The 20,258-nt window shown below is 37.3% G+C and overlaps 1 protein-coding gene across 1 annotated transcript; it reads left to right on the top strand.

The window, feature by feature from the left end:
- Positions 1 to 16,839: 16,839 nt before the first annotated feature.
- Positions 16,840 to 19,357, top strand: LOC104245307 (uncharacterized). Its single transcript, XM_009800898.2, has 3 exons — positions 16,840 to 17,760; positions 18,462 to 19,004; positions 19,084 to 19,357. Exons 1-3 carry the CDS (start codon positions 16,921 to 16,923, stop codon positions 19,180 to 19,182), a joined length of 1,482 nt encoding a protein of 493 aa, XP_009799200.1. The 5' UTR covers positions 16,840 to 16,920; the 3' UTR covers positions 19,183 to 19,357.
- The last annotated feature ends 901 nt before the right edge of the window (positions 19,358 to 20,258 follow it).

The following is a 20,258-nucleotide window of genomic DNA, read 5'->3' as shown; positions in this document are numbered from 1 at the left end:
TCTACAAGGCGTAGTTTATAGTATAATTTACCCCCAGCATGATTAACCCTAGCACCTGCATATACACTCGTTACCTCATATATCTATCACCCCCACATGTAGAAAATAATGGCAATTAGTAGGAAAATTCCCTCAACAAAGTTAGGCAAGACATTTATCTCAATCAAGCCAAATCAATAAACTAGAAGTGTCATCCTGCTCAAATCAGCCTCCAAACGGCTCGAAACTAGCCAAAAGAAACTCAAAATCATCAATAATGCTATAGGAAGCAAACCCAAATGATAAAAGTCAAATCTTTAATCAAATACTCAAATTCAACTAAAAAGTCAAACCTAGGCCCGCACCGTGGAATCCGATAAAACTCACAAATTCTGACAACCAATTCAATTACGAGTCCAACCATACTAATTTCACTCAATTTCGACTTCGAATCGATGTTCATAACTCAATATTTCACTTTAGGAAAGTTTAGACAAAAATCTCCAATTTCTCCTTTGAAATTATCAATTAAATGTCAAAACAACGAAGATAAATTCATGAAAGATAATCAAAACTGAGTAGAAAATAATTACCCCAATACCTATGATGAAAATCACCTCCAAAATCGCCAAAATTCGAGCTCCAAAACCATGTGAGAAAAAAAGACTAAATTCTAGAACAAGTAAAATAATGAACCAGCTGTTATGGCTAGAACCAGATACTAGATGACCTCGAAACTCACATTTGATAAGCCCAACAAAATCCTTGCAAGATTACGCTTAAGATAGCCTTTTGAATCACCCAATTTGGTGTCATGCCCCAAACCTGAAGAGGCGTGGCCGTCACCCGGTGTCATACTCGGCCGAGCATACTACTCTGTAACTGTGAACTCTGGAGTGGTAACCCTCAACTTAGGCCGATGAGGCCATATTCTGTATCATATAAAAATAACATCCCTCCCATTTGTGGGGTAAACATACTCAAAAGCTAATATATATATATATATATATATATATATATATATATATATATAACTATGCATGCGGACGAACCCGCCATAACCATCTACTAATATATAAAATATACAAGACTCGTCTAAAAGCCTCTAAAGATAACTGAACTGTATCACGGCTAGGATAAGGCCTCGGCCAACCTCTCAAACCTGTATATATCAAATGGACTCGGGGTCTAGACCCGGTAACTCCAAGGAAGTGGAGTTTACCAACCAAGCTGATGTTTGACTCTGTCTATTGAAAGATCTATCCAGCTATCTATCAGGACCTGCAGACATGAAATGCAGTGTCTCCGGCAAAAGGGACATTAGTACAAAATAACGTACTGAGTATGTAAGACAACTGAATAAATGAAAGATGAAACTAAACTGATAATATGATAATTGAAAGTAACTGGGAGTGAAAGATAATATGAAGATATGCTTACCCGCTGATACTGACTCAACTATCTCAATATAGTAAGTAAAATAGTTGTCTGGCTCTATAAGGCTCGGTATATAGCTTCTCTACCGTAGTAGGCTCGCTCATAGGCGCTCGGCCATACTAGGCTCTGTATCTAGACCATTCTGGGCTCGCTCATAAGCGCTTTGTTAGTTTGTATGAGTCCACCAAACAGTAGAGTATTTGGTCCTCTATGAGGTTTTACTGAGTGCTAATGAAACAGTAAGTAAATAAGACACGAGATTTTTACGTGGAAAAATCCCAACTCAAGGGGACAAAAACAATGTCCTACACTTGTAGGCGTACAACTTCACTAACTTGTAAACACCTATTACAAGCCACTTTGTAATGACTCTATTACAAAGACTTCAACTCAACTAACTTGTGATACTCTTACCACAAGCCACTTTGTCACTCTCTAGTTACAAAGACTTTAACTCAACTAACTTGTGATACTCTTACCACAAGCCACTTTGTCACTCTCTAGTTACAAAGACTTTAACTTATGACTAACTCTAGTCACAACACAAACTCAGAGAGCCTATGGATTTTACAAGAGGGTTCCTAATCAACGCTTCTAGCTATGCAATTTAGGAGATACAATAAGAACAATCAAAAAGTTACAACTCAACTAAGAACAACAAAATACTAAATTTAGGAAATGGTCTGTAGTAGCGTTTAACTTTGTTCTTCAAGATTTTGAGAATTTAGTTCACTGTTTTGCAGAAGGCTTGAAAATTCTCAAGTGTTCAAGTGATGTTTTGATATAAAGTCCTTGTTAATACACCTTGATGACATAACTTGAATGATGTAAGCACTTTAGTTGGTCAAAGGCTAAGTGGTCACTGGAAACAGTGCAGTACAGGCAGAAACAGTGCAGGTAGTCACGTCGCTTCCAGCTATATCCAATTGACTTCGTACTGCTATGAGGGAACCACAAGGGTATCAGGTCCTTGTTTGGTTCTCTATCTCTTGAAGCTATAGCATTTCATATTTAGCTGGAATCCGTTAACTTGCATTATAGCCCAAGTGTGTCAGGTTCCCTATCTTGTTCTTGACAGTAAGTTTGTTAGATCATCAAAACATAAGGCAAATACATTAAAAACCCATCAATTTTCCCTTTTTTGATGATGACAAACTTAAACATTGATAACGTGTATTTAGAGAAAGGAGAACCAGATAAAGTAACAGGAGCTCACAAGTTCCCCCTGACTTTATGCCTCCCTTTTTATTCAATTTTATACTCTCAAAGTTTGTCATTTTATCTACACTTATTTATTCCCCCTTTTGGCATCATTAAAAAGACACAAGCAGTCAAACAACATAAAGAAGTCTAGCCGAGCTAACTCATACCACATATGTGCACACAACATGATAGAGAAAAGAATCATAAAATGCAAGCAATGAGATAATAGAAAAGGATAGATTTTATATAGATAAAAATATATGCCTTTGCTTAAAAAGCAAAGGCAAAATTGGACTGTTAAAGAAGGGAGCGCTATTGTTACATCCCAACCACATCAGAAAAGAAACAAAATATCTGCCAAAAAAAACTTCAAAGAACATTCCAGAAACTGGTCACTGAAGGGTACTTAGGGGGCAATAGGAGTAGATGGCTTTGTAGCTGCAGCAAGAGTCTGGAGAACTAGGTCTATTCGGGCATTGGACAACTTTTGCTCATTGAGCAGTTCTGCTTTCAGGTTCTCCACTTGCGCCCTGAGATCAACATTCTCTTTTGTCAAACGAGTCATTTCATCAGTTGATGCCGGAACCCCTTGGGCTTGCTGACCTTCCAGGATAGCATTCCTAGCCTTCAACCGACTAATCTCCTCAGTTGCACTATTTTGAGCATTAATGAGCTGTGAGACGGTTGATGTACTGCCTACCCCCCCTAATTCTTTTCTGCGCACTCGCATTCTTCCAACATCGTCTAAGAGAAAGCCTGCTTCTTGGTTCCTACCTTGCCTTGCCCCAGCGGCAATTTGAAGAACTTAAACACTTGCGTAAGCAAAAACCCGTATGGAAGACCATGAATACCATCCTTGAAGGTTGCTACTTTTTGCATGTGTTCGATCATAATGGCAGGCAGGCTGACAGGAGTAAAGCTATCTAGTTGTTCCATCAAAAACAAGTCAGTCTTAGAGGTCATGGAACTCCTCTCAGCACGAGGCAATAGAACTTTGTTTACCAATTCGAAAAGCAATTGATAAACAAGGAGTAAGGCCTTCTTGTGGATCTGGTACCCCTTTTGGTTCGCATTGTCCTTTACCACATCATTCCTAAAATTATACTGACACACATCCTTCACACTGTAGGGACTTTAATAATATCCCCAAGCAAACCTACATCGAACACGATATCTACTCCACTTACCAAAGCACAAATATGGTCGGTCTCAACAGGAAAGAGACTAGCAAAGAAGCTTTGAACCTCATCCTCATACACCTTAGGTGCATCCATTTGGAATAGATGCCCCCATCGTTGAAACTCAACCATCTCAAGAACTTGTCGCATACCCACCTTATCAGAGATTGCTGGGTCAAACGTACGACCCAGCAGAACTGCCTTCACTCCTCATCCTTTTCACAGAACCAGGTTCCTGAATATTTTCAGACTTCTCTTTGCCAGACTTTCCACCACTTGATTTCTTTTTTCCCTTAGACTTGACTAATACACACTCATCAGAAATTAAGGCCCCACTCACAATATCCTTCAACTTGGAACTTGGGGTTGAAACTCTCTCTACTAATGCAGGCTGCTTCTATTTCTGGGACCATCTCACCAATGAACCAGGTTCCTCTGATGTTTCCTCTTCCACTTCTACCATAGGGACAACTTTATCACATACAGGCACATTATCTTTCACCAACCTCCTTCTTTGCTTCTTACTACTTTTTCTGCTTTTTTGAAGGGCAGAGTCACATGCCACCTTAGCTTGCAACCTAGTAGTAGGTCACTTGGTGGAAGACTCAGGAGTGGACACCACCCTTTGCTTAACTATGAACGCATCAAGAGCCAGGTTGTCTAAATCCTCCTCATCGCTAGACCTCATCTCAGAAGCTTGAATGTCCAGAGGCGCAACAACAAATGCAGAAGCAGAACTGTCTTGGGAATGAGAACCCTGACCTGGGTCCTCTGGAGAGGGATCAGGTTCCTCATGTGAGTGCCCATTAGTTTCTGCTAGTGCAGCCCCCTCAACAGTCACTATGGCTCCTTCTTCCCCCATATCATGTACCTAGTTTCTCTGAGAAATTATCTCATGCAGGACACCATCAGCAGATACCACAAAAATAGTTACAACATTTTCTTCCTCAGTCGGCACCACTGCCACCACGGAATCTGCAGCAACAATGGTGGAAACTTCTGCGACCTCAAGACTTTGATCTTGTTCTCCACTTGTTCCTTAATTAATGGGAACCTCAGAAGATAGAGAGGATGTTTCTGAAATGGAGAAAGATGGGGAATCTAGGTGAGGTGAGATTTCAGCGAGGAGAGTAGGAGTGGTTATAGAAGACTCAGAAGGGACGGAGGACTCTATAGGTTTTTCAGTACCAGGGATGACTGAGGCAGGGATGTCGGAGTTCGTATCAGCCATTGAAAAGATGGAGTGAAGGTACTTTGGGAAGTTTCACTGGAAGACTTATGGTTTGTGGAGAAAAGAGGAGGGTTTTATTAAAAATGCCTAATTATGAAGAGAGAGATAGGGAACAGTTCTGAAATGGCGGTTGTGCATGGAGAAGTGCAACGTTTCAGAGGAAGATAGAATGATTTGAAGTGAAGAGACGTGATAGCAGGGTCTGGAAAGGTGGATGACATAGCAGTTGAGTTTTGTACCTTTTTAAGACGTGTATTAAAGAATGCACTGAACTACTAACTTTTGGTGCAAGATCCAGTTCTTGACCTATTATTTGAATATCAATCCTCTTTAATCGTCTATGCACTGCATCTGTAGCTTCTATACTCATCATGCATGTTTACCTGTAACAGTATTGAAGTGAGTTAGACTTGGCCAGAAAACACTTTAGCTAGTTTTACCTGAAGGTGACTTTCATAGCCAAATGATAAGGAATCAGGTTCTCAATTGGGCTTTAAAAGTCCCAGCTTCACCCTGTTTCTTTCAAAATGTTCCCTGCTTAATGCTTTGGTGAAGATATTTGCAATTTGGTCTTCTGTGCAACAGAACTTCATACAGATCAACCCTTTCTCCATTTTGTCCCTCAGAAAGTGATGCCTCACATCAATATGCTTGGTCCTTTTGTGTTGAACTGGATTCTTGGTCATGTTGAGTGCACTGGTGTTATCACATAGAAGGGGCACACTCTCAGTAAGTACCCCAAAATCCTCCAATTGTTGCTTAATCCATAGAAGTTGAGCACAGCAGGATGCTGCAGCTACATAAACTACTTCAGCTGTTGAAAGAACCACTGAGTTTTGCTTCCTTGTGCCCAAGAGATGAGACATGAACCTTGGAAGTGAGCCATTCCAGAAGTGTTTTTCCTGTCCACAAAATAATTTGCATAGTCTGCATCAGCATATCCAACGAGATTAAAAATGTCACCTGAGGGATAATAAAGAACCAGGTCATGTGTTCCTTTAAGGTATCTCAGAATTTTTTTGGCAGCCTTCAAATGAGATTTCTTGGGATTTGATTGAAACCTTGAACATATCCCCACACTAAAAACAATATTAGGTCTGCTGGCAGTGAGATATAGAAGAGACCCAATAATACCTCTATGCATGGTTTGATTCACAGGGGATCCAGTTTCATCCATGTCAAGTCGAGTGGTCGTAGCAATGGGAGTGTTTATCACCTTTGATGCTTCCATGTCAGACCTCTTCAAGAGCTCCCTGATGTATTTTTGCAGACAAATGGATGTACCCTTTGAGGACTGTTTTACTTGAAGACCCAAGAAGAAGTTCAGTTCCCCCTTCATGCTCATTTCTAACTCACTTCCCATAAGTTTTGCAAATTCTTCACAAAGAGAATTAGTTGTTGCCCCAAAAATGATATCATCAACATAGACCTGAACAATGAGCAGGTTCCTTCCCCATTTCTTTAGGAACAAGGTGTTATCAAATTTCCCTCTTTTAAAACCATTTACTAAGAGGAACTTTGACAGCCTTTCATACCAAGCTCGAGGAGCCTACTTCAACCCATACAATGTTTTGTCCAGTTTAAACACATATTCAGGGTGTTTATGACATTCAAACCCTGGAGGTTGCTTCACATAGACTCCTTCCTTAAGAAGCCCATTCAGAAATGCACTTTTGACATCCATTTGGAACAAGGTGAATTCCATATGAGATGCAAAAGCGATTAGAATTCTAATAGCTTCCATGCAAGCGACCGGAGCAAATATTTCATCATAATTAATCCCTTCCTCCTGATTGTAGCCTTGAACCACTAGCCTAGCCTTGTTCCTTGTGGTATTTCCATGTTCATAAAGCTTGTTCCATAATACCCACCTGGTTCCTCTAATGGTTCGATCTGAGGGTCTAGGTACCAGGTGCCAGTCATTGTTCCTTTCAAACTGATGTAACTCATCTTGCATGGTTGTAATCCAATCGGCATCTTTCAGGGCTTCCTTGATATTCTTGGGTTCTATTTAGGAGAGAAAGGCTGAGAAGGCAAGTGAATTTCTGGCTTTTGACTTGATTTGTACTCCGGAATCTAGAGGGGTAATTATGTTTTCAAGAGGATGAGAGCTTTTGTGTCTCCAGTTAGACATTTGAGGTTCATTTGTAGAGAATATGGGTACATTTAACTGGTTTTCCTGTGTTCTTCTCTCAGGTGCTAGTGGAGTACCCTGAACTACATCAACCACTCTTTCTTCAGCTTCAGTGGCTGTAATTGAAGTACCTGGTTCCATTGAAGACGAGGCAGTATTATCTTCACTCAGTTCTTTTACTTGGCTCATCATATCTGCCTTTCCATTTGTCATGTCAATGACTTCACCAAGGACTAGTAAGAGTTCTCCATCTTGATCCTCTTCAGCACTATTCTCACAGGATGGATAAGACTCATCAAAAATAACATGAACACTTTCCTCAAAATATTGAGTCCGCTTATTGTATATCTTGTACGCTTTGCTTTGAGAAGAGTAGCCCCGAAATATTCCTTCATCACTCTTGGCATCAAATTTACCAAGTTGATCCTTTCCATTATTGAGAACATAGCATTTGCATCCAAATGTTCTTAGGTGAGTCAGTTTGGGTTTCCTTCCATTCAGCAACTCATATGGGGTTTTGTTCATGAGTGATCTGATCATGCACCTATTCACCAAGTAGAAGGTGGTGTTGACCTCTTTAGCCCATAAGTTCTTTGCAATTCAACTGTCGATTAGCATTGTTCTTGCCATTTCTTCAAGAGTTCTATTCTTCCTTTCCACTACTCCATTTTGCTAGGGGGTTCTGGGAACTGAGAAGTTATGAGTGATGCCATTTTCATTGCAGAAATCATCAAATTTGGCATTGTCAAATTCTGTTCCATGATCTGATCTAATGCATGTGACTCTAGATTCCATCTTCACCTGGATTTTCTTCACAAAGGCCAAAAACACCTCAAAGATTTCATCTTTAGTTCTAAGAAACAGAGTCCATGTGAATCTGGAGTAGTCATCCACTATCACAAAAATATATTTTTTTCCTCCTCTGCTTTGCACTCTCATAGGGCCACATAGGTCCATATGTAGAAGCCTGAGTGGCTTTAAGGTGCTCACATCCCTTTTGTAATTAAAAGAGGACTTCACATATTTTCCTCTAGCACAGGCATCACAAACTTTCTGTACCTTGAACTTTGACATGGGCAGACCATGGACCAGGTCCTTCTGAATTAATTTGTTCGGAAGAGAGAAACTTGTGTGCCCTATTCTTCTGTACCAGAGTTCAGCATCATCATCAACGGCTTTCAGACAACTCAGATCACCACTTTGTAAGGACTCGAAAACAGCAACATAGATTTTCTTGAATCTTTTGGCCACAAGTACCACTTCACCAGTTACCAGATTAGTAATTGTACATATCTTGGACAAGAATTCCACCTTGTTTAATTTATCATAGATCTGAGAGACACTCAAGAGACTGTACTTAAGACCATTGACATAGTACACATTTTTAATAGAATGAGTGAGTGATTTCCCGATTTTTCCAACTCTAAGAATGTACCCTTTTTTTCCTATTACCAAAGTATACACTCCCTCATTGCAGGGCTTTTAGTGAAAGAAAGTCTACGGTGTTCCCATTCATGTGCTTTGAACACCCACTATCCATGAACCATTGTTGATCGCTTCCTTTCACTGTTCCCTGCACAAGAAGATCAAGAGTTAGTTTTAGGAACCCAAGCAAGTTTGGGTCCCTTGTAGTAGGCAGGAGGATGAATAAGAGCTCTCTTAGTCCATGCAGATAATATGCATTTTTTGTGAGTGGAACCAGGTCCCTTTTTAGTAGTTATATTTTCAGCAACCATTCTGTTTTTCAGAGTGAACTGGACCCTAGCTTGACAATTTTCCATAAAATTTCCATTGTTCCCATAGTGGGTACTCAGCCAGTTTTCGGGTACAGTCACACATTTGCTATGTGGGTTGTAAGGGGTTTTCTCCCTTCGGAACCCTATTCCCTGCCTATTTCCACCATTATTAGTGTACATGGCAGTGATAGCTTCTGAGGACCAAGTCCACTTTAGGGACTTTTCAAGATCATTTTTTACTCTTTCCAGTTCAGTTTGGAGGTGCTTGTTTTTCTCAGTTTCAACACACATCCTAGTTCTCACAGATTTCAACTCGTTTTCAAGCCTAATATGTTCCTCACTGGCTATCTCTTTTCCTTTTCCAGTATTTCCAGGTTTAGACTTAGTTCCTAGTCCCTCCATTGTTTCCCTCAGATCTGCAATTACTACCAAGAGATCATCTCTTTATTCCTCAATTTCAGTCACTCTTTTTGCTAGGGCTTCCTTTTCTTCACTAAAGTTCTCAATAGTTTCCTTATGGTCAACTACTACTACCACTAAGTCATCTCTTTCATGCTCTAAGTTGGCAATCTTTTTGGTCATTTTCTTTCTTCAACTCATAAATGGTTTCCTTCAGATCCACTACACACACTACCAGATTATCTCTGGTTTGTTCAGCTTCCCCTAGTTCTAAGATCAAGGCATCCTTATCCTCCACAAGGTTATGATAGGCATCGATCAATACATTAGCTAAAGACATAAGTTTCTTATGAGAGTAGGATTTCAGATTTCTCTGAACATCCCTGAAATTTACCTATATGTTGTCATCGTCTTCATCATCATCTGATTGGGCCATCAAAGAAAAAGTTGAGTCATATTCATTTTCCTCGCTTTCAACTGCCATCATGGAAGTATCTCCAGTATCAGTTTCATCTTCAGACTCACTAGAGGAGTCTCTCCATGCTGCAAGAGCCTGTTTCACCACATTGTCAGCAGATCTCTTTCTTTTGAAGTACTTGTCAGGAACCGGGTTCTGCTTAGCTTCCTTCTCAGGGTTGTACTTGGAGAATTCTTGCTTCAGGACAGGACAGTCTTTGATGAAGTGCCCAGGCTTTCCACATTTATGACAGAGATCATAGTTTTTTGGTTTGCTAGAGCTGCCCCTTTTTAGCATTCCTCTATTTCTTCTGACCATCTTTTGAAATCTTTTGGCTAAGTAAGCCATGTCACTATTCTCCTCACTTGAGTCATTGCTATCAGCTTTGAATACCAGGTTCTTTTCTTTGTTTGGTTCTCTTCTTTCACTGTATATCTTCCTCTTCATCTCGTAGGTCTTCTGATTTCCAACCAGCTCGTTTATGGTCAGCTCCTGCAAGTCCTTTGCTTCAGTGATAGCATTCACCTTGCTTTCCCAAGAGCTAGGCAGAATACTGAGGATTTTCCCTACTAGCTTGTTTCTAGGAATGGTTTCACCAAGTGAGTGTAACTCATTTATAATGGAAGTGAATCTTGTGTGCATATCTTGAATAGATTCATTGTCCTTCATCCGAAAGAGTTCATACTTGGTAGTGAGCATATCGATCTTAGATTGTTTTACTTGGGTGGTTCCTTCATGAGCTATTTGCAAAGCTTCCCATATCTCCTTAGCAGTGTCACAAGCAGAGATTCTATTGTATTCACCAGGTCTTATTCCACATACCAAAATTTTCTTGGCACGAAAATGCTTCTCCACAGCTTTCCTGTCTGTGTCGATGTATTCTTTTCTAGTTTTTGGCATTGAGAATGGAAGTTCTTCAAATACCTTTATTGGGACATAAGGGTCGTCACATATGATGTCCCATAACTCAGAATCCTTAGCCATGATAAAATCATGCATTCTTGTCTTACACCACCCATAGTATTGTCCATTGAACCTGGGTGGTCTGCATGTAGATTGACCTTCTTCAAAATTTGGTGGAGCAGCCATAAGGATCCTTCCTAGGTGTTAGCCTGATAGGAGGAACCTGCTCTGATACCAATTGTTAGTTTGTATGAGTCCACCAAATAGTAGAGTACATGGTCCTCTATGAGGTTTTATTGAGAATGCTAATGAAATAGTAAGTAAATAAGACACGGGATTTCTACGTGGAAAAATCCTAAATCAAGGGGACAAAAACTACGACTTACACTTGTAGGCTTTCAACTTCACTAACTTGTAAATATCTATTACAAACCACTTTGTAATAACTCCATTACAAAGACTTCAACTCAACTAACTTGTGATACTCTTACCACAAGCCACTTTGTCACTCTCTAGTTACAAAGACTTTAACTTATGACCAACTTTAGTCACAACACAAACCCAGAGAGTTTATGAATTTTACAAGAGGGTTCCTAATCAACGCTTCTAGCTAAGCAATTTAGGAGATACAATAAGAACAATCACAAAGTTACAACTCAATTAAGGACAACAAAATACTAAATTTAGGAACTGGTCCGTAGTAGCGTTTAACTTTGTTCTTCAAGCTCTTGAGAATTAAGTTCACTGTTTTGCAGAAGGCTTGAAAATTCTCAAATGTTCAAGTGATGTTTTGATATAAACTCCTTGTTAATACACCTTGATGACATAACTTGAATGATGTAAGAACTTTAGTTGGTCAAAGGATAAGTGGCCACTAGAAACAGTGCAGTGCAGGCAGAAACAGTGAAGGCAGTCACGTCGCTTCCAGCTGTGTCCAATTGACTTCGTACTGCTATGAGGGAACCACAAGGGTATCAGGTACTTGTTTGGTTCTCTATCTTCTAAAGCTATAGTAGTTCACATTTAGCTGGAATCCGTTACCTTGCATTGTAGCCCAAGTGTGTCAGGTTCCCTATCTGGTTCTTGACAGTAAGTTTGTTAGATCATCAAAACATAAGGCAAAGACATTGAAAACCCATCAATTTTCCCCTTTTTGATGATGACAAACTTAAACATTGATAACGTGTATTTAGAGCAAGGAGAACCAGATAAAGTAACAGGAGCTCACAAGTTCCCCCTGACTTTATGCGTCCCTTTTTTAGCCCAAGTGTGTCAGTCTTGTGTAATGAGAATATCTCTCTACTCCAGTGTCGTATCGATGAACGGTTAAATGCGTTAGAAACTAGACTCCTAGATCTTCAATTTTGTAGGTAGATCATCCCATAATTCCAAGTATATTGGTAGAAAAGCTCAGCTACATTTGGCCTAAGTTTCAAAACATTTATGAATAGAATTTGTGATGACATTTTTCAACTTTTGTTCCACAACTCGCTTGACTTCAAAAAATAACACACGACTATCATACGACTAAAATAACTCATAAAATAATTTTCTTATAATGTTAAGAACCCTAGTCTCACCCCAAAAGTACATGTTATAACATTCCAACTTGTCGACTTTCGACGAAACTTATTTTCTTCAATTCGTTTAGCTTCTAAGGCTTCAAACCCTCTTGGTACTTGGTATTCATGATCTTAAATATTTGTAATCTCCACGTTAACATCATTAACTAACTTTGTAAACTTTTCAAAGATGATTCATTTCCGAGCTTACATCAATTGACTTACAACGTACTCTTATGTACGAAAACATGGGGTGTAACATTTGGCCTTAAAATGAGGGAGATATGATGTTTTGATGTTTAAAATAAAGTCTGAAAATTTAACGGATAAAAATAATATTTTCGTAATTATTTTAAACCAGAAAATTAGCAACTAAAGAATTTTTGTTTTAGCACCCAAAACTCATTCGGAATCTCCCAAACACAAACTATATACAGTCAGACCTCTCTATAACAGCATTCCTATATAACAGTCATTCACTATAAAAGCCTAGTTTTTCTCAGAACCGATTTTCAATGTTATATTTTACCTCTCTATAACAGCATTCTGCCTATAACAACAACATCCATCTTTATGACAGTATACTCTTTGTAAAATTATCATTCTATACTAGCCATGCAAATTTTCTAAGATTATTACTAATAATAATGCTAAATATTTAAGCAAATATTTTATAACTTTAATGTACAACTTATAATAGCTATATATATTATCTTAAGGATAGTAGTATGTTCCATGAACATATACACATCAAATATTTTTATAACTAAAGATCTACAAATGATATATCTTGCATTAGAAAAATGCCAAAAGATACTTAAAAGATCTATTTATACTTTTTGAAGATATGCATATCATTATTTTTTTTATTTGAAGATGTACACATGATATATCTTATATTGGACAATTACCAATAATATGTAAATATAATCTATTCGTATTTTTTAATTGTGTGCCTTAGAGTTTAAATATTTGTGCGTTTAATTAAGAATTTTTTTAATAATGTATTAGATTTCTTTAGCATTTAATTCGTGAAATATTTATATCTTTTGAGATTTTGAATTAAATATTTTATTAATCTTTTATATAAGATTAAAAAGGAAAAACAATTAGTTTTTGGATAATTTTTGTCTATAACAGCCAAAATACATTTAAATGTCAAATGTTGTTATAGGTGTATCACAGTCATTCACTATAAAAGCTAAAAAGTTTCGGAACAAACGATGTTGTTATAGAGAGGTTTGACTATATGCGTATCAATCATAAAACATGCTACGAACCTGCTCGTGCACTCAAAATACTGAAAAGAGGTCCTCTTGACCCAATATTGACTATGGTCAAACTCCATATCCTTAACTTAACTAGTTTCTCAATCAATGATCCAAAACACACCCGAACCCCTTGGGACCCCATTCAAACATACCAACAAGTCTTAAAATACTATACGAATCACGTATCGTACCTCAAATCAAACTTAATGAACTTTCCACTTCCAAAACTCGTGCTGAACCATATCAAATCAACTTAGAATGACCTCAAATTTTGCACGCAAGTTTCAAATGGCATAACGAAGCTATTCCAACTCCTGAAACCAAAATCTGAACCCAATATCACCATAGTTAACTTTCGGTCAAACTTATGAACATTTCAAAACTTCAAACTGCCAACTTTCTCCGATTAATGCTAGAACCTTCAAAAAATATCCAAATGCAAATCCGGGCATATGCCCAAGTCCAAAATCGCTATCCGGACCTAAGAAACCATCAAAACTCCAATCCGGGGTCAAAATACAAAAGTCAAACTTGATCAACTTTCTAACTTAAAGTTTTCTAGTTGAGAATTATTCTCTCAAACCAACTTCGGACCATCTGAAAACCAAAACCGATGATTCACACAAGTCATAATACCATATGAAACTACTCAAGGCTTCAAACAAATGAACGTAATACAAATGCTCAAAACGACTGGTTGGGTTGTTACATAGCCGCTCGTATACTTGTGATACCAGTTCTGGAATTGCATCTAGATATTATTATTGTTATAGTTTTCTCACTCGATTTCAGTTTATTTAGTTTCTTGGTTATTATTTAATCTGAATAGTTAAAAATAGCTCAAAACTATTCTAACGTTGGTTTGTCTAGCAAATGAAATGTTAGGCGCCATCACAATCCCGAGGATGAGAATTTTGGATCGTGACAACTAATCTTAGATCCTCCTAGGCAAAGCATGTAATGTAATTGACTTTCTTTCGCCAATTACATCGTCCACACAACACTAACAACAAACTACAAATGTATTGATATATGTACATCGATCTCAATAGTTATATTGATATGTACAATAGTGCAAATAGCTTTTACATTATTAGTGTTAAAACGGTGGCTAGACAGGAACTTTGCGAAAGGTGTTCTTACTATAAAGAAGCCAATAATTTTTTTATGAATGGATGCATTGAAATTTTAAATCAAACCACGCATTAGCTAAACCATAAAAATACTTTATAATATAACTACAATTTTATAAATTAAAACTTACATAAAAAGGATAACAATAGAAATTCTATAATAAAATAAACATAGGACCAAAAGAAAGAGAGAGACGAAAGGGTTTGTAGAAATCTTTTTGTTAATTTTGTTTTAAGCTTGATTTTTAAATTATAAAATAATAAATAACTTTTAGTTTAAAAACTACTTTTAAGATTGCTGGTTTGTTGCTACACAAATATTAAGCTTGAAGAGTTATTATTAGGAAATTCTTAGATTAAAAAAAAAAGAGTGGAATAGACCAATTAATGTGGTCCTCGTTTAGTTTTGAAAAATTAAATAGGCAGATAAAAATGTTAACATAGGGATTTAAACTCATGAACTCCAACTAAATTTGAATACTCTTTGTCGCTACTCTAGCCTACCTTTCACAATTGCTTCTGTTCAAAATATAATGTATACCCATAAAAGGTGTTATTTGGCTTATATACGCCGTATAATTTTTCGGCGAACAATGTTCACTTGACCATCTTTGAAACTATGTAACTATGCCATTATTAGTGTGGTTTTTAATATATGCTAGCAGGTTAATATATTACCATTTAATTCTTATCATAGAAATTATGCTAGCAGGTTAATATAGTGCAAGTTACTATGGAACATATGCAAGCAGAAGGAAAAGTTATGGATACAATGGGTTAATGCTTATTACATAAAAGGGAATACAGTATGGAGTACAACACATAAGAATGCATCTTGAGTCATTCAACAGATCTTCAAGGCAAAAGAGTATTTTGAAAATACTGGCTACACTGAACAAGAGGTGCAGAGGATAGACAGCTTCTCAATCAAACAAATGTATAAAGCCATGCAAGGGGAGTTCCAAAAGGTAGCTTGGAGGAAAATAATATGCAATAACTATGGACTTCCAAAATGGATATTCATATTGAGAATTGCAATTCTGGAAAGATTGGCAACAAAGGAAAGATTAGCAAGATGAGGAGTAAATATAGAGACCACATGTGCACTATGCCAACAAGGCACTGAAACAGTTCAATATTTATTCTTTGAATGCGAAATGACAGGAACAATATGACAGCAACTGCTACATTGGCAAGAAATACATAGGAAGAAGCTGAAATGGCAAGAAGAACTGGCATGGATACAAAGAGTAGCAAAAGGAAGAAGTGGAGGAGCAGCTTTATGCAGAATGACTTTAGCTGTTGCAGTTTATTGTATATGGCAGGAAAGAAACAATATCATCTTCAAACAGAAAAGAAGAACAGCAGCAACCAATTCTTTTCGAAGAACGGTGCAATCGAGGAGCCATAGCTATTTCAGCAGGCGAAAGGCCTACTGGAATCTCGTTGAGGTCAGGAAGCATTAAGTAAGGTGATGGTGCTCTTTATCTGCTATTCAGGAAATCCACATTAGAACCACCATGTTTCCTAGGTTAGAAAGGAATATGACCAAAGTGAACTGGTACCCGGATACAATGGAACAGTGATAGAGGCTAGAAAAGTAGGAAAGTAGAATTGTAGAAGGACCCAAATTGGAGCTACATGTCCGGTGGGGTAGTTTGCTCGTTTGTCTCTCTTGTACATATTTTCACTTGGTAAATAAAGTCAATTAATATCAACAAAAAAAATCTTATCATAGAAATTGGCCTGTAATTACAAATAACTCCTACTTATCATAGAAATTGAGTTGTAATTACATTATAAATTACTTAATTTATAAATACACTGTCAAACTCTGTCCAATATATTTCAACTTCCTTTTTCAACTAATTAAGTGTTGGGGAAATTGTATGAGGGTCATCCACGAGAAAGGTCACATACCATGGTGGTCTTAATCGATGAGACATTTGTTATGAGTTCATTATGGAAAGTAGAATTCAGACAACGGCTAATTAAATATGTGTGCATACTACTTAATCACCTCTTACATATTCAATTATTTATATGATTTTTTGATTTAGAATTTTTTTTTAAAAAAAAAAATATTCATGAAACAAACTTGAGAAAATCCCTCGCTTCCTCTCCTACCTAGTTAGATCCGAGCACCTCTCAAATCTCAATCCAACCTCCTTCTCCATCACTCACTTTCTTCTTCCTCCTACTCTACCGCTTCTGCTCAACAGGGAATTCAGCACCATAACACTTTGAAACTCTAAAATAAACAAACTTAATGAGTCGTTGGAGCAATAATAATAATAATGACTTCTTCTTCTTCTCAACGACCGGCATTTGGCCTTAGCTACCTTCGCAAAACTGTAACTTGGCTATTTATCACCTTATTAATCATCTATCTTCTTTACTCTTTCACCCTAATTCTCAATAAAGATTCTGAATGTACCAATTCTTCCTCAGACTTATCCACAAAAGAAGCTTTTTCTCTCCCTCCACCTCCACCTTCTCATTCCAAAAACTCATCTTTTCAAGAAAATTCAGGGGAGCCTGAAACAGGGCTACAACACATTGTATTTGGAATAGCAGCGTCTTCGAATTTGTGGGATAAAAGAAAAGAGTACATAAAATTATGGTGGAAGCCAGGGGAAATGAGGGGTGTAGTTTGGTTAGACAAAAATGTTACAATTAAGAAAAATGAAGGTTTGCCCGAAATTCGTATTTCAGGGAACACAACTAAGTTTCTTTACACGAATCGACAGGGGAACAGATCAGCTCTTAGGATTTCACGTGTGGTTTCGGAGACATTAAGGTTAGGTCTTAAAGATGTGAGATGGTTTGTAATGGGAGATGATGACACAGTTTTTGCTGTGGATAATGTTGTGAGAGTGCTTTCAAAATATGACCATAACCAGTATTATTACATTGGGAGCTCTTCAGAAAGTCATATTCAGAACATATTTTTCTCATATGCCATGGCTTATGGTGGGGGTGGATTTGCTATTAGTTATCCATTGGCTAAAGAGTTAGAGAAAATTCAAGATCGTTGCATTCAGCGATACCCTGGATTATATGGAAGTGATGATCGAATTCAAGCTTGTATGGCTGAGCTTGGTGTCCCTCTTACTCGAGAACCTGGATTTCATCAGGTAATTTAACTGAATGAAATTCTTGTTTTCCTAGCACATTATTTGGATCACACACAAGTTGTTCCTTTTGTATCGTTCGTACAGTTTAACTTCTATACACTAATAGTGTAAAAGAATTTTTGCTCCGCTTAAAAGATAACTATAGGTAACCTTTCATAATTAGTTGGATTAATAATCTGGAAAATAAAGGCTTCGACAATCATCCTTGATTCATGTTACTTGGATGGAAGTCTTGTTTTTCGACCGCATTATTTGGAGCATATATATATATATATCCAAACTAGTTCTTCTGCGAAGAGTTTAATTTTTGTGCATTGACAATATAGAGTTTTCTTAATATTACTTAAAATAATAGGAAACTGTTTATAGTAATCCTAATTTGGTAACATAGATGTTTCAAATAAGCTGCTATAACTGAGTAAAATAGACTGATAGTGTAAAACTTCTTTACACATAGAAGTCAAATTGTTCATAAGAGTCGTAACCAAACTTTCATGCATTACTAGGCTATGCAACTATAATATTTGGTCCAAGAGCCACGATACCAAACAATCCAAGTAAATGAGAAACTCACTCTCATTTCATTCTATGACTATCAACTCCTTATTGAAAATTGTTATTTTACATCATTTGTTTATGCATCGAATAAAAGCAGTTTTAACTGAAGTTGATGAATTTTTCTTTAATTTGTGGTAGTATAGTATGATGTGTATGGGAACTTGCTAGGCCTTTTGGGAGCACATCCTGTAACACCTCTGGTATCAATTCACCATCTAGATGTAGTGGATCCTATAATCCCAAGAATGAGCAGAGTTGATGGACTCCAACGCCTTTTTGAATCGATGAAATATGACACAGCCAGCATAATGCAGCAGTCAATCTGCTACGACAAGCAAAAATACTGGTCTATTTCAGTGTCATGGGGCTATGTGGTTCAGATCACAAGGGGTAATATCTCTCCTAGAGAATTAGAAATGCCCACAAGAACATTTCTTAACTGGTACAAAAGAGCTGATTACACAGCCTATGCATTCAACACTAGGCCCGTGACTAAGCACCCGTGCCAGAAGCCTTTCGTCTACTACATTAGCACAGCCAAATTTGATCGAAGCAAAAATCAGATCGTTGGGATTTACCATCGTCATAGAGAGTCGTATCCTTATTGCAGGTGGAAAATTGAGTCACCTGAGAATATCAACGCCATTGTTGTCTTGAAAAAGCCCGATAACGATCGTTGGCAAAAAGTAAGTTACCTTGTCGTGAAATTTCTCAAGATTGATCCCTAAGGACTATGTACTAAGTGGATTATATTATGATTTGCAGGCACCGAGAAGGGATTGTTGTAAAGTTCTACCATCAAACAACTCCAATTTGTACATTTGGGTAGACAATTGCGGAAAAGGTGAAACCAGTGAAATGTAGTTGTTAGAAGGAGGGCTATAGTTTTTCTTACTCTACTTTTTTCTACTCATCAGCTGTACCTGTAGATTAGGATAGGAAATATTCTATGTTGAGAACAGAGAATTTTATAATTTTGCAACTTAAATGATGCTAGTACTAGACTAACACACAGTGGATAGCCAAAAATGTATTTTGCTTCAGCTAGTAAAAGCAATATACAAATTTTAACCAACATACTGCAAAGCTATGTTAACCGCATGAAAAGTTAGATTCCAACCTAAACATGTCCAGAAAATACAATCAGAATATAAAACATAGAGATAATAACACTAAGAATGATTTTTAGGAACAAAGAGAATCCAGAAATGAAGGAATGACTTTTAATTATAGTTGAGACATTGCCCCCTAATTCTGGTTGAAACGATAGTAATTCCTACTCGGTACTTTCATGTTACTTGTCCAGTTTGGAACAGATCAAACGGAATAAAAATGGGAAAACTCTAGACTAGACTACCTTTTCTAAATGAATTCACCCTAAGAGACAACTATTTACAGAGTCAACGAGCAATAATAACAAACAAAAAGCTATTATTTGATGATTCCATAATTGCAAAATGAAGGTGGTTATCATTCGGATACAGAGGAATGTCGTTGAGCATAATTATTCTTCCATTTCTTATCTCAAATCTCACTTCATATCTGTGGAGACCTCAAGAGGAACTAATAAGAACCCATTACAATATTGCTCCTCGTGTGTTGGGGACACTTCATTATATTTTCAATTTTGGTCATTTTGATCAACCCCATTCAATGCTCCACAATATTGCTCATCGTGTCTGCTGCAGTTTCATTGTTCACATTCTGTATATGGATCGACTCTCAGAGGATGATAGGAATTTCAAGTTGTTAATATCCTTCTTGGATGATGCAGTTTGGCAGGTGAAATGATTCTTTCACTCATCAGAATAGGATGCTTTTGCCCCTTGTCTCTAATTTTTTGTGACATCTATTTTCTTCCTTTTGTGAAACTGTCCGATTTTAAGGTAAAATTTAATGTTTCTTTAATTTATTTTATTTTTTAAAATAAAAATAATAAA

The sequence above is a fragment of the Nicotiana sylvestris genome, chromosome 6, assembly GCF_000393655.2.
Source record: "Nicotiana sylvestris chromosome 6, ASM39365v2, whole genome shotgun sequence".
Lineage (NCBI taxonomy): Eukaryota > Viridiplantae > Streptophyta > Magnoliopsida > Solanales > Solanaceae > Nicotiana > Nicotiana sylvestris.
Note: the sequence above shows the minus strand (reverse complement) of the source record. Positions and strands in the feature narration are given on the sequence as shown.

Coding starts and splice junctions, on each gene's coding strand:
- LOC104245307 (XM_009800898.2), top strand. CDS start 16,921: ATGACTTCTTCTTCTTCTCAACGACCGGCATTTGGCCTTAGCTACCTT. Junction 17,761..18,461: donor GAGAACCTGGATTTCATCAG/GTAATTTAACTG, acceptor GTGGTAGTATAG/TATGATGTGTATGGGAACTT. Junction 19,005..19,083: donor ATAACGATCGTTGGCAAAAA/GTAAGTTACCTT, acceptor TATGATTTGCAG/GCACCGAGAAGGGATTGTTG.